General features: G+C 37.0%; 1 protein-coding gene across 13 annotated transcripts in view; it reads right to left on the bottom strand.

Moving 5' to 3' along the window:
• The window catches only part of LOC103041601 (adaptor related protein complex 3 subunit beta 2), a 71,741-nt gene that overhangs the window by 15,455 nt on the left and 42,695 nt on the right, over nucleotides 1-13,591 (bottom strand). For all 13 annotated transcript variants that reach the window (XM_007235077.4, XM_007235078.4, XM_007235083.4 and 10 more), the window contains exons 3-16: nucleotides 12,988-13,062; nucleotides 11,508-11,603; nucleotides 9,410-9,570; nucleotides 9,179-9,245; nucleotides 8,095-8,277; nucleotides 7,814-7,996; nucleotides 6,758-6,855; nucleotides 5,742-5,796; nucleotides 4,013-4,084; nucleotides 3,820-3,882; nucleotides 3,578-3,710; nucleotides 3,347-3,456; nucleotides 1,925-2,101; nucleotides 606-792 (exon numbers count right to left, since the gene is read on the bottom strand). In XM_007235077.4, coding sequence (XP_007235139.3) covers nucleotides 606-792; nucleotides 1,925-2,101; nucleotides 3,347-3,456; nucleotides 3,578-3,710; nucleotides 3,820-3,882; nucleotides 4,013-4,084; nucleotides 5,742-5,796; nucleotides 6,758-6,855; nucleotides 7,814-7,996; nucleotides 8,095-8,277; nucleotides 9,179-9,245; nucleotides 9,410-9,570; nucleotides 11,508-11,603; nucleotides 12,988-13,062 — 1,660 coding nt within the window. The remainder of the gene's footprint in view (nucleotides 1-605; nucleotides 793-1,924; nucleotides 2,102-3,346; nucleotides 3,457-3,577; nucleotides 3,711-3,819; nucleotides 3,883-4,012; nucleotides 4,085-5,741; nucleotides 5,797-6,757; nucleotides 6,856-7,813; nucleotides 7,997-8,094; nucleotides 8,278-9,178; nucleotides 9,246-9,409; nucleotides 9,571-11,507; nucleotides 11,604-12,987; nucleotides 13,063-13,591) is intronic.

Genomic DNA, 13,591 nt, shown 5'->3' with positions numbered 1-13,591 from the left:
TCAAGAGTGTGCAGGTCTGTTCTCAAAGCTAACTGTGGCTACTTAGAAGAATCTAAAGTACAAAACCTATTCTAGTTTGTTTAACACGTTTTTTGTTAACAACATAATTCTGAATAGATTTAATGTCTTTAATATTAAATGTACAAAGTAAAAAAATCACAAAAAGAAAAAACATACTTTTATTAAACATTTGTTTTTGGGGCGGGGGGATAATGAAACAGTATACAATGCCTTTTCTTTACACTGTGAAGCTCCAGCTCATCCCAAATCACCCATCTTAGTTGGGTTTAGATCAGGGGATTGTGGAGGACAAACATTTTTTTTTGGTTATTTATGGTACTCCATATGTGTACCATAATTGTTTTTAATACCATTCTACAATTTAGAAAATAATTTAAATAAAGAAATAAGGAAAAAGGTTGAATGAGAAGGTGTATCCAAACTTTTGAATGGTACTGTATGTTAAAGTTAATGAATTTCATTTGGCATCTGAAATAATAGTCATAAAATTGTCAGTACTCATAAAAAGTAAGATAAACCAATTGAAGATAGTGGCAGTGTTTCTGTAAGCATCACAAATCACGTGTTACTGAAAGTTACTTTACCTTTAAACGGAGACTCCAGTACTGGTGCAGGTTTGAGGGCAAGAAAGAGCTTCTTGGCATATTTACTCAAAGCTCCACTTTTATCAGTGGGGACGATGAGCTGGCGGATGAACCGTGCCCGGTCCCTGATGTCATAGTTCTGGTCGTACTTCGCCAGGTTCAGCACGTACTGGGTAAGGAGCTTAGTCTACACCATACAAGAGAGAGGCAGACAGAGGAATGAAACAATGGAGTGAAACAGCATAGTGAATGTGTGTGAGTGTGTGTGTGTGTGTGTGTGTGTGTTCAGGCAATATGATGTCTGGATGATGTGACAGGCAGGCGGACTTGGTCTCGGTTGACAAAACAATGACTCACGCTGATGTCTCTTTGTCCCAGACTAACCTCTATCAGAATTTTAAAGTACAAGCACCTCTGAGGGAAGAAGTCCTGCTCTACAGTTGAATAAGCAATAATCGTATTTGCTCGGTCTGTGAATCTCTCACAGTTACAGAGAGCTGATTCCAGCCTGATGCTACAACAGAATTTATTATTCAGTGACGTACAGAACAAGTATATAGAAAGCTAAGACATTGGGCCCTATTTTAATTATCATAGGGTGAATTTAGGGTGTCAGTGTGTCTTTGCTATTGTAACCACAGAAAAAAGTATGTCTTGCATGGCTCGAAAAAACACAAAAGGAATGTACTAATTCTCTTAATCAATCATGGGTCTTTTGGACGTGATGTGAAATAAACCAATCAGCGTGTCACTTGTCACGGCGGATTGGTATTTTATTGGTGCAGCGCCTCTTTGCCTCTCAGCGGAGGAAACTGACCTGCTGTGAAGATGTCTGATGTCTGTTGTACTCTGTTTATTCTTGATGTAAATGTTGGGTTTGTGCACTGCTGCTTGTCTATGTTCACCTGTGTTTTCCATTGCCAAGATAGCAATATGCCAAACAGACATTGGGGTGTAAGGTAGTAATGACCATTGTGTTGAATCTTGCGCAGAGTGTAAGATAGGGCCCATTATGTGACTATGTAGTACTGGGGTATGGTCTTCAGCCATGTAAAATTTTCTAGTTACTCAGAATTTTCATTGCATCTTTAAATGTTCTATTTAATTTATTAATTGTCTCATGTTACCTCCTGACTTCTGCCACTGACTACATTACCCAGTTAAACTTAAAAGTTTTCATTCTACTGCAGCTGGATAATAGTTGAATCTCTCTCCCCCCAGTTACTACTACTCAGCACCTTGGATAGCACCACAGATCTGCTCAATAAAGCCACGTGATATTGCCTTTGAGTGTCTGATGTCACATTTCAGGTTCACACCTGTTTGGAGTTGGTCAGGTAAAGTTTAGCAGCCAGATTGAGGATCTGCAGCTTGACAATGTCCTCCTCATTAGTAAAGCTCTTGGCCATCTTCCTCAGAACATCAGGAGCGATTTTAGGTACGTGCTCACAGTACTCGCCAATCAGCCACAGGATGCTGGCTCTCGCCATCGGCACCTGGAGATGAGAGACAAAGGCAACAGTTAGAACCCTAATTTTAATGTACTTAAAAAAACAAACAACCCCAAAATCACTGGTGGCCCACAAGAATAAAAATAAACGTCAATAAACTAAAAATTAACTTTCAGTTGACTCTATAATCACCTCTCATACACAAACACGTGTTTCCATCTATATACAGTACCAGTCAAAATGTTGGACACACATTCATATTTGTTCTTTATTTGATTTACTACATTTATATATTAATATTAAAGACTTAAAACTACGAACGAACATATTGTCGCTGTCCTATGAAAAACACTTATCTCCATTTTTGACGATTTTTAGTTTACTACATAATTTGAACAGACAAACTTTCTCTTACACTGTGCCAAAATTTCTTGATGAATGGACCAATAGAAACTCTTCAAAATTACCTGAAATAAACTTTTCTTTACATTGACTTCCATTAAAGGTTTACAAGGTTTTTTTCTCTCTCCTGTTTGGAGATAAGGACAGCAACGATATGCACTTAGGTAGTAGACAAAAAAAAGTGTTTGGCCTTCATAAACACCTAACTATAAAAACTCAAACCAGGGTGGTTGGGGACGAGTTGAGTGCAGGGTGAAGGAAAAGCAGTTAACAAATGCTCAACACCTTTAGAACTACAGTTGGAGAACCATTCCAGGTTCTACCTCATGAAGCCAACTGAGAGAATAATGCCAAGAGTGGCATTAAAGCAAAGTTGGCATCAAGGCAAAAGGTGCTACTTTGAAGAAAGTATAAAACATATTTTGGCTTGTTTAACATATTTTTGTTTACTTCATAATTGCATATGCATTCTTCACAGTTTTAATATCAATATACAATGTAGAAAATAAGAAATAATAAGAAAAAAGATATGAAAGGTTAGGGGTGTGTCCCAAAATTTTGACTGGTACTTGTAAAAAGAGACAAATTATTTTTTTCAAATAATTATCACGGCTATAATAATTGTCAAATTTAAAACAACATTTTGTAAAATCAGAATCAAATTCAGAAAAAAAAACACACAATAAATAAAGCCAAAGTACCAAAACATACCACTTGGGGGCTGCAGCCTATAGGTTAAAAACCACTGCACCAGACAAAACATCCAACAAATACACTGTGCCACTATTATGGCTGTTCAGGATGGTATGCAGCCTCGATTATTCTTATTTTGAGGGTAATCAAATCTGAGGTATGGGACTGTTTAAGGAATCATCAGTAGAAATTGACCTGTATGTTGTCTGTAAGCTTGGCCATGTGCTTGATGATGTCACTGTGCTGCTCTGGCTGCATCTGCAGGAGCTTCTTAATCACCACCACTGACTCAGCAACTACCAGCTCTGCAACATGCACACACACACAGACTGTAACCTGTAGGAAATAATTTTTCCCATCACACTGTGACATTACCACAAGCGTCACATCTATGACCATCTCTGTAACACTCACACGCATACTCACCATCTCTGTTGGACAGGAGCTGGACCAGACCATTAAGGCAGGTGTCTCTCACCTCCCCGATGTTAGTGGCACAGCGGCCAATGGCCTGGATAGTGGCTGCCACAAAGTCCTTATCCATGCTTTTGATATATGTCTACAGGAATCAAATTACACATTTAAAATTGTCAATACACTGTATTTTAGCGAGACTTTATTCTGACAGTTATCAGCAGTGTCACTGGTGTTCAATGAAGGTATCTTACCTGGAACTCCCTCAGAATGGTTGAGATGTTTGTTTCATTGGCCAAATTTGTCAATACTTCCAGCTGCAGTGTGGACATTAAGAGAAACAGCGTCAGTAAAAAATATTATTTTAAATAGTTAATATTCCGTTAAACTAGTTCAAGGCTTAATTACTGTGAACATAATGTGAGTTATTTCAGGAGGTTTGATCACCTTGAGTATTTTGATCTGGGTGGGATCAGTGGACCGGATATAAAAGCTCTTCAGGTATGGCTCAAACATCCCCTGCAGAAAAGAAATACAGCTCATAGATTAAAGCTCATCAATAGAGCATTATCAAGAAGCAGTACATTAATCATTTAGAGGAGAGCGCTGTAATAAATGTACAAGCCTTCAAAATCTCAGCCTTAATCTTTAAAAGATGACAGAGTTTTGATTAATAATACAACTATGTAAAATTCATGCATTAGCAGAATATCATAAAGAAAAATGTGGATTTTACCCCAGTTGTTTATCCAACATTAGTTATTGCCAATTCCATATATAGGGCAATAGAGGATACTGCATGTTTTCTAATAATAAACTAATAATGCCTTGTTCTGTACATGTAACTTCATAGACATTTATGATTGGGTAGAATTCCTAATGGAAACAGATTAGAGAAAGCATCTAAATTATCAAGCCCAAACAGAACGCAGCATTCAGACCCTCTTAGTGTAATGTCTGACTAATGAGACACAATTCTGCATCCCATTTGCCTACTAATACATTAATACTACATTATACACCATACAGTAGTCTTAACTAGTTGTGCTAGTATATGAACTAGTTCACATTCATTGTGCTGTAAGTCGTTTTCAATAGAACCATTTTCTACACATCCATTACCAGCCCAAAATCGTTGCTATAAATATATATATCAAAAAATAAGTATATCATATACCACAGTTACAAACCTTTTAAACAAGCTCTGGCTGTTTAAAACTCCAGCATTAGCTCACCAACCAAGTCAGCTCACAATAGTGGTAATGCTTATAATTGTACTGCCTAAATTACTAAAGAAATATAATAATATATATAATCCAATTACTGAAGAAAATATAAAACATATAAGTAAGTTTTCTTTGCTTTTAGCAAACTACATAAATCTACTTTCAATAATGAAAAGAATATCCTGGTCAAGTGGTTAGTTACTATTTTTATTTTGAGTTTTTAGCTGTTATCTCTATTCACCCCCATTTATTTTGTACTCACTTTCGGGCTTGCTCTAGCAGTTTGCATTTCATTCATGTAATTTTCTGATAAAATGGCGAAGATATAAAGTGGGAAGTCTCTCCATAAATTGTCTCTGGCTTGGCTGAGTGTTCAGTCAGGCAAGAGTGAACAACGCTTACGTTCATTATTTGTATAGTTCAGCATTTACAACAAATATGAATGCGTTCAATGAACAAGTTCAAGCTAGAACACTGCTTAAAAGTGTTGTATGAGATGTTCTCAGCTTAGTGCACAAAACATGCTAACTCGTTTTGTTCTAACACAAAGTGACAAAGTATTGCAATGACAACATACACCACTGCAAGATCTCCACCTGCCATTGCTCCTGCATTTACATCCTTACCCGAAATTTCTTCCAATAATTGTTCCAGACATGAGCAGCTCCTCACTTTCCGTTTCACATGGTGCAGTAACAGTATCCATTGCAACCATGCTCAAAACCCATTGGTTCTGAGAATATCCTCTATATTACATATCTGATTAGACTCCTCTTTAACACTTTAATGTACACTAAATACTTTATACTCACAATCCAGTTAGTATTAGTAAGGAGCCTGCAATTTGGACACACCCTTAGTCCGTTTTACCTCTGGGCCTTTAAATACATTATAATAAAATGTCTGTTTATACTAAAAAAGATAAAACAGTGTAAATACAGATAACTCACCCTCCTTTTGATGGTCATAGTTGCAACATTCTGTAGCACCACATACTGAACTTCACTGCAGAGAAATTAGAAAAAAAAGATATAAACACTGAATTTTACAATGTACTGTATAACTGGCACAAGAACATGTTAATCATTTAACTGGACAACATACAGTGGGGAAAATAAGTATTTGAGACACTGCTGATTTTGCCAGTTTTCCCATGTACAAAGAATAGAGAGGTCTGTAATTTATATTTTAGGCACTCTTTAACAGAATTAAAAAAATCCAGAAAACCACACTGTATGATTATTAAGTAATTAATTAGAATATTATTTGATGAAATAAATATTTGATCATCCACGAACCAGCAAGAATTCTGGCTCTCAGACGGCACCTGTTTGAACTTGTCTGTACAAGTTCAAACAGACAAGTCAAACAGACCTGTCATTCAATCAATCACACTCTGAACTCTCCACCATGGCCAAGACCATAGTTCTGTCTAAAAGCAGCAGAGACAAAACTCTAGAACATCACAAGACTGGGTTGGGCTACAGGACATTAGGCAGCAGCTTGGTGAAAAGGCAACAACTGTTGGTGCAATTATTAGAAAATGAAAGAAAAACAAGTCTGGGGCTCCGTGCAAGATCTCGCCTCATTTTCCCAAATGTATCTATCAGATAAAGCTGAATGGTGTGTCTCTGGATGAACCAGGGTGAGTTTCGAAAACAGTAAAAAAGTAAGAAGAGGAAGAGAAAAGATGAAGAAAAAAGATGCTCTTTTCCCATTCACTGATACCCTGGACTATAATAATATAGACAATGCTAGAACTCTCAGCTGACATCAGAGAGCAACATCAGTCCCCCAGACCCTAAAGGCAAGACAATTTCCTGTTGACACTGTCCTAGTTCTGATTAATGACATCTTCAAAGTGCATTTAGCCTGAATAGCCACACAAAGTTTAAAAACACAGAATTAGAATCAGAGTCAGCCGGGGGGAAAGAACTTTTATTCTATCGCTTCTTCTCTCACTGACCTGTGGCTCCTCATCAGCCTCACCAGAGCCTTGGCAATGACACCCACCTCCGCCTTCGGTGCCAGATGGAAATACAGCTGAGCTACTGCCATCACCACCTACAGAGAAAAAGAAAGAGAGAGAGAGAAAAATCAGGTGACAGTCCATGCCAAAACCTTGTATCTCCTTGCAGTTTGATTTTAGTATCTTCCCTTTATATTGTGTACTGCACTATATTTATGGTATATGGATGAAAGCACTACGACTGAATCTGCTCATTCATTGTTCCCTAACTCATTTTCAAAAGAACTAGATGGAGCACCATCATTCTAGAGAACACAGTTCCACTGCTTTACAGCTCAATGCTAGGGGGCTTTATACCCCTCCAGTCCACACGCGGCATTAGGCAAGTTCATGTGTTTATGACTACATTGCTTGGGATGCACCACACACTGACATTACACGCAATCATGATGACACAGCACATTACGCTTCCAGGAAGCAGGTCACCTGAGTACTAGCCACATGGATTAGCCGTTTAAAAGGGGCTCATTTGCGCTTAGTCTTCACTAAATTTTGACGGTTCTATCCTCGTACAATATGTTATCCTATTGCCTGTGTTACTCCTTTCGTTTTTGACTTTATTTTGTCCTCTGACCTCAATTCTTGCCTGCCCTCTGATATTGCCTTGCTGTGTATGACCTCTGGACTGTTTACCTACCTGGTATTATATCTCTTTTTCACTGCTGTTTGCCATTGTTGACCCTTCTCTGTTTGACTATCCCTTGGCCTAATATTTTTGTAAATAAAGCATATTTTAGCTGCATCTGCGTGTGCCTGAATTCTGCCTAGCCATGAAAAATAAAATATTTTTTATAATGATTTCCACTGAAATTAATTTTTTTTCTTTTTCCTGTAAAATTCCCATTATGGAAATGAAAGTTTTTATGTGACAGCAAAGAAACATTTGATAGAGTCAGTAAATGATCTTACTGAGAGTGTATGAGTAGTGTACTGAGTAGGTGTGTATGTGTGTGTGTGTATAAGTGTGTGTTTATGCAATAACATTATTCTTACCGCAGCATTGCGGCTCTGTAGCAGAGGTTTGGTGTTTCTGAGCAGCAGTCTATGATCAGGGTCCATAACATATGGCTTCCTCTTGGCCAGAGCAGCTGCCTCAGCCTTTTTCTCCTCATCATCATCGTCTTCATCATCAGAGCCATAAAAAGCCTTCTCCCCTCCTTCCTCCAGCAGGGATTCCTAAAGCATGTACAAACAACCAGAATTAAAACATATAGGAACAAACATACTGTTTATGTATAAAGGCAATAAACACACCTCTCAATTAAAGGACTTACATTAATATTGGGGTTAAGGAACTGAGTCCTGGCGTAGCGGGTGAGCATGTTAATGATGACCACCTGACCCCACTCCTCCACGTCAATCAGCAGATTGCAGAGTTTACGGTAGTTCTTATGGATCAGATCAATGCGCTCTGGGCACACTTCCTCAAACGCCATCACCACGCTGCCTGCTACCAGCTACACAGTAACACACAAGCACAAAGATATTCATGAATAAATGATGTGTAAATCGTTAATGTGATCATTAACAATGCCAATGCATGTTCCTTTATTAAATAATAAGATACAAAACTATTTTTGTACATACTCAAAACAGCATAGTGTTCTTTCAAGGTATTTTGATTCTATGCAATATTTGATGTTTGTATAAATATGCTGTAGTTTTGTTCTGAGCACCTTGACAAACGTACCTAAAAGGTTGCAGTCATTCAATTCATATTGTCCTCTCTAGTGTACTAGTAGTCTACCACCTGGCAATACAGTAGCATCCCAGCACAATGTAGTTTAATTAAAGAAATTATACCCTTTACCCTTCTCTTGGGCTCCCCCTACATTCAGAAAGTGGAATTTGTGCTTTAAGTTGCCACTAAAGGACATGCTGTATATTACACATGCATTTCTGGACAAGAGATACAAAACTATCACTGAAACTAAAATAATGTTCTAAGGCAGCAGATTACTATTTTTTTTGCATAATAATAACTCAGTTATGCAGTGGTATAAAGTTCTTGTGAGTACTGTCCTATCCACTTCCCCAGAGTTACATAGAGTCGCAATGATACAGATTCTATTCTCCATATTTCAGTGCAGATTCACAGTGATTTTGAATGAATTCTTTTAGAGTAAAAATAGCTACATAGTGTAGCTTTAAGACTAATGGAGAGCATGGAGAGCATTCTGCTATTAGATAAAGAACAAACAAAAAAAGAAAGAAAGATTGAAGAAAGTGAGGCTTATAATCAATAAATATTATTAAATATATATTTTTAGAATGCTACATGTTATCTTATAAATGTTTTTTTTTCAGTGATCATATTCTGAAATGCAATACAAAACTGTAATATTCAGTTAAACTTACAGTGGTCTTATCAGCAAGCAGCTTTTCAATGACCTCAATCAGCTGGTCTTTCTGCTCAGGGTCCAGACTGCACAAAGAGAGAGAGCAAGTTATTGAGATGCATTACTTCTAAACTTTTTACATAATTAGTAGCACACAAAACACAGCACACCGATTTTTTCAGATATTCCTAAACTATGAATTTTGCATATGTTCTGAACGGCTGAAATCATCTGGACTCCTCAAACCTACCTGTAGAGTTTGGGGATGGCGTGCGCTGCTGTCTTGCGGACATAAGGAGACATGTCAGAGGCAGCTTCCTTGATGGCCAGCATCATAATGGGCACGATGATAGTGACTCTGATACTGGAGAGAACGCGCAATGCACTCGCACGAATCAGCTGATTGGGATCCTTTAGGTTTGCCGAAAAAGAAGAAAATGAGAAAATCCTTATTTGCCATCTAATTAAAGATGATTTTTAATCCAACCTGTACTTATCAATTGTGTTTAAGCATTCCTGTCCATTTTAGCGTGATCAAGCTCCAACCTTAAATAACTAATTGAAGTAGCTTATAAACATGAACTCCATGTTGTTATACTGAGATAATTAAGAGCAGAAAAACCAAAGCAGGGTAGATCAGGACCAGGTGAAGAAATCCCAGATCAACTCTGGATGTTGTTTCCACCATACAGTCACTAGGTGGCATTCACTACATAAACACTGCAGAATCAACTGCAGTGTCATGTCTAATGGCAGTGCATGACTTGGGAGGTTTTATGTCACACAGGCAGATTTCTAGGCAGAGCTGAGAGAGGTGATCTGTACGCTGTATCTTAACCCTTTAATGTCCTCACACACAAAAAAAAGGAAAATTTAAATTACCGTATTTTTCGCACTATAAGGCGCATGCATTATCAATAAACGGCTATTTTCTGGTCTAATTTCATACATAAGGCGTACTGGATTTTAAGACCCATTTTATGCGGCACTAGTAACTAGTAGTAAGCTTAAATTTCCTGATTTCCATTAAAGTTGGAGCATTAGCATTAGCGCTACACTGAGGAACCCTGAGTGTTTCGGTAAGCCAGGTCGATATTAGCTAGCGATTCATCCTACGTAGCTTTAAGCCACATAGTTTTAACACGTAAGTTTTAACGGTAAACGCGCAGACTACAGTCCGATATACTTACCTCTGGAGCTAGCGATTAGCGTGGATAGCAGCTCATGCTAATACTGCTGAAGAACTAAACTGAAACTCTTCCTGTATAACGCTGTACTTCAGCTGAGAGGCTTTACTGCTCCTTACAACCTGAATGATAAAACTCATACATAAGGCACTTTATAGTGCGAAAAATACAATAAATGTATTTTTCTGTGACAAAAATGAGTGGTATCATTTGATAAAAATCACACCAATATTCTAAGATATTGTGTTGTGCTCGTGATATTTTTAATCACGATTAATCACACTGTTTCTTCTTCTTAAAATCACAGGAGTAATAATAATTATAGTGGATATTTACATGTGAATAAAATATTTAATGTTACATTGGCAAACGGAATTTTATGTATATTAGTGGTGTCAATTACAAACAATACATTGTATTAATCACAACAACAGTCTGCCATTAATCACAGTTAAAATTGTGATAAAAAAAATGTAAGGCTACTTTCCTAAATTTTATACGGGAGAATGTGTAATGGATCCCTTTATTTATTTATTTATTTATTTTTATTCTAGATTAAACCGAATTAGTTTCCAGATTAACTGTGTGTGTTAACATTGACAGCACTAGCCATAATAATTTTTATTTTTTTTAAACGCTCAGGTTATCCATGAAACATTTAAAATGACAAAAAACAGAACACAAACCACAGGTCAAATCCAAAAAGGGTATGTTATTTAAAGTTATATAACTTATTTCATTGTAAACTGCTGAAAATAATATGCATATCTTTAAAGACTTCAACAGATTTGATTAACAGAGTGGACTGATGCGATTTATTGAAAGACACAGTGAAATGCTGTGGATTTGTTTTAGCTTAAATAAGTTATTGCTGACTGGTAGAGATGGCACAATCAGGTTGAGACCATTTTAACAACTTTCTTCAACAACATACAGTATAATTCCTCAGAATTTGCCCTACCAAAACCTGAGCAGAATGTTGAATAGGATTATAGGATAATTGCAGGCTTCATAATTCAGCCACTACTATAAGTGATCTGTCATTAAAATAGCTTAAAATTATGTAGTTACGAGGCATTCTGCTGCAACTGAAGGCCCGCAGTTAAAGGAATAAAAGATGACTGGGATTATGTTTGTATGATACAGAATGTAAGTGCAAACCTTGAGTCCTCGCTGGAATGTAGAGATGGAAAGCAGAGCCAAATCCTGCTGCTCCTCAGCATAGCGCACAAGATACACATACACCAGCTTCTTTACCTAAAACAGGAGAGCATACACATTAAGATCCTCATCCTACACATGTTTTACCTCTTCTTATTCACAGGGAGGGAAAAATCTTTTCCTCGGTGTGGTTATTTAAAAAATAGAAAGTAACCCAGTCTGAACACTTTGAGTAGGAGTAAAAAAGTATCAAGCCCCAAAAAAATGCCTTACTATAGTATTCCCTGCAGAACAACAGCAGAACTTTGTTCTTAGTTGAGCCGCTACCTATAAGCGCAGGAACTGGAGACACTTTTCTTCTCTTTTTTTGGATTTATTTCTTGTTGAATAAAAAGCGAAACTCTACACAGTGAAAGATGTACCAAACAGCAAAGCAGTCCAAGTGCTGAACCAAGAGACAACTATTTTTATTACCCCTGAAAAGGGATTAGGAACCATGTAGAGGTTAGGAAAGAATGACAAAAGTAGAATTAAGCATAAATCAAGTAAGTCAAAGAAATATTTGATCATCTAAAAAATAATCAAAAAAGTACAAAATCAGATTAGAATCAACATGATGTCCAATGAGAATTTACAAGTTTTTTATGCTGTTCAGAAGAAAGATAAAGTTTACCAGGAACAATAAATAAATAAAAAAATAGATGGGCAATGAGCACATGTAACGTATGTGTAACACAACGGGCCAGATGTCTTGGAAGTGGTTCAAAAGTGTGTAAATTAGGGCTGCACGATATTGGAAAAATGTTTACATTGCAAATGTTCTTTTTTCAACTATATACAATACAGGCCAAAAGTTTGGACACACCTTCTCATTCAATGTGTTTTCTTTTATTTTCGAAACATGTTTTATATTCTAGTTTCTTCAAAATAGCTACCCTTTGCTCTGATTACTGCTTTGCACATTCTTGGCATTCTCTCTGAGCAAAAACTGTGCTGGACTGAGGCGCACAGCTTTCCAGAAATTACTCTGTATCGTCTGCCAATATGTAACTTCTATTGTTTAAATACAAGAAATTGCAGTATCATCCCACATCAAGGTATTTAAATAGTTAAACTTATTTATATAAATAACTGTAACTAGCTTCTACCCACTGTTGCTCACTCACACCCTCTCACCCACACACTAACACACACACACATTTTGGGGATGGGCAAATCTCTAACAGGGCTTGTAATAAGCTCTTATGATTCAGCACTTCAGCTGAATAATCAGCCAAAGTCAGAAAGGTTACAGAAGTGCTGCTTCATATGAATAAGTGATGATTATGTGATGTGATGAAAAATATTCACCCTTTTGACACATTTCCACTATTCGTCTTATCTTAGTTTAGAAAGCTGCCTTACTGATGTGTCGCAGCAATGTCAACGTGTTACACTGTGTTTTTCTCTCAATCTGACAGCGTTCTGCTTTCAAACTCACCTCAATGTTCTTGCAAGCCACATTCTTCACCACAGCAGGAAACAGATCCGATGCATTTTTCCCTCTGGCAATCATCTGTGGCAGATAAAGGAAAGAAAGAGACTGTTATACATCTAAAATAAAACTCTGTCACAACACACTATATGGATAAAAGTACTGGGATGCCTATGCATTATACCTATAGGAGCTTTTATGTCACCCTATTCTAAAGCCATAGACAATAACGTGGAGTTTGTCCAACTTCGCAGTTTTATACCCTATTTGCCCAGCAATTATTGACCCCACTCTGTAACTATATGTGGTTGGACACTTCTGGCCTGAGTTGTGGGGGCTCCTGAACACTTTCACTTTCCAAAATATCACATACAGATTATTATGGAATATCTAGGAGAAGAAAACTGACTGTATCTTAATCTACAACTAGGGCTGTGTATTTGCAAGAACCTGTATTTGCAAGAATTGTATTTAATATAATACAATACATATTGATACTGAAAGCAAAACAATTATTTAAGATTTTTTTTCAATGAAAAACTGTAATGACACTATCAGTATTTCTAGTATTTCTATTTTTGCAGATATTTAGTTTACTACACAAACTGTC

Source organism: Astyanax mexicanus, chromosome 2, assembly GCF_023375975.1.
Source record: "Astyanax mexicanus isolate ESR-SI-001 chromosome 2, AstMex3_surface, whole genome shotgun sequence".
NCBI lineage: Eukaryota > Metazoa > Chordata > Actinopteri > Characiformes > Acestrorhamphidae > Astyanax > Astyanax mexicanus.
Note: the sequence above shows the minus strand (reverse complement) of the source record. Positions and strands in the feature narration are given on the sequence as shown.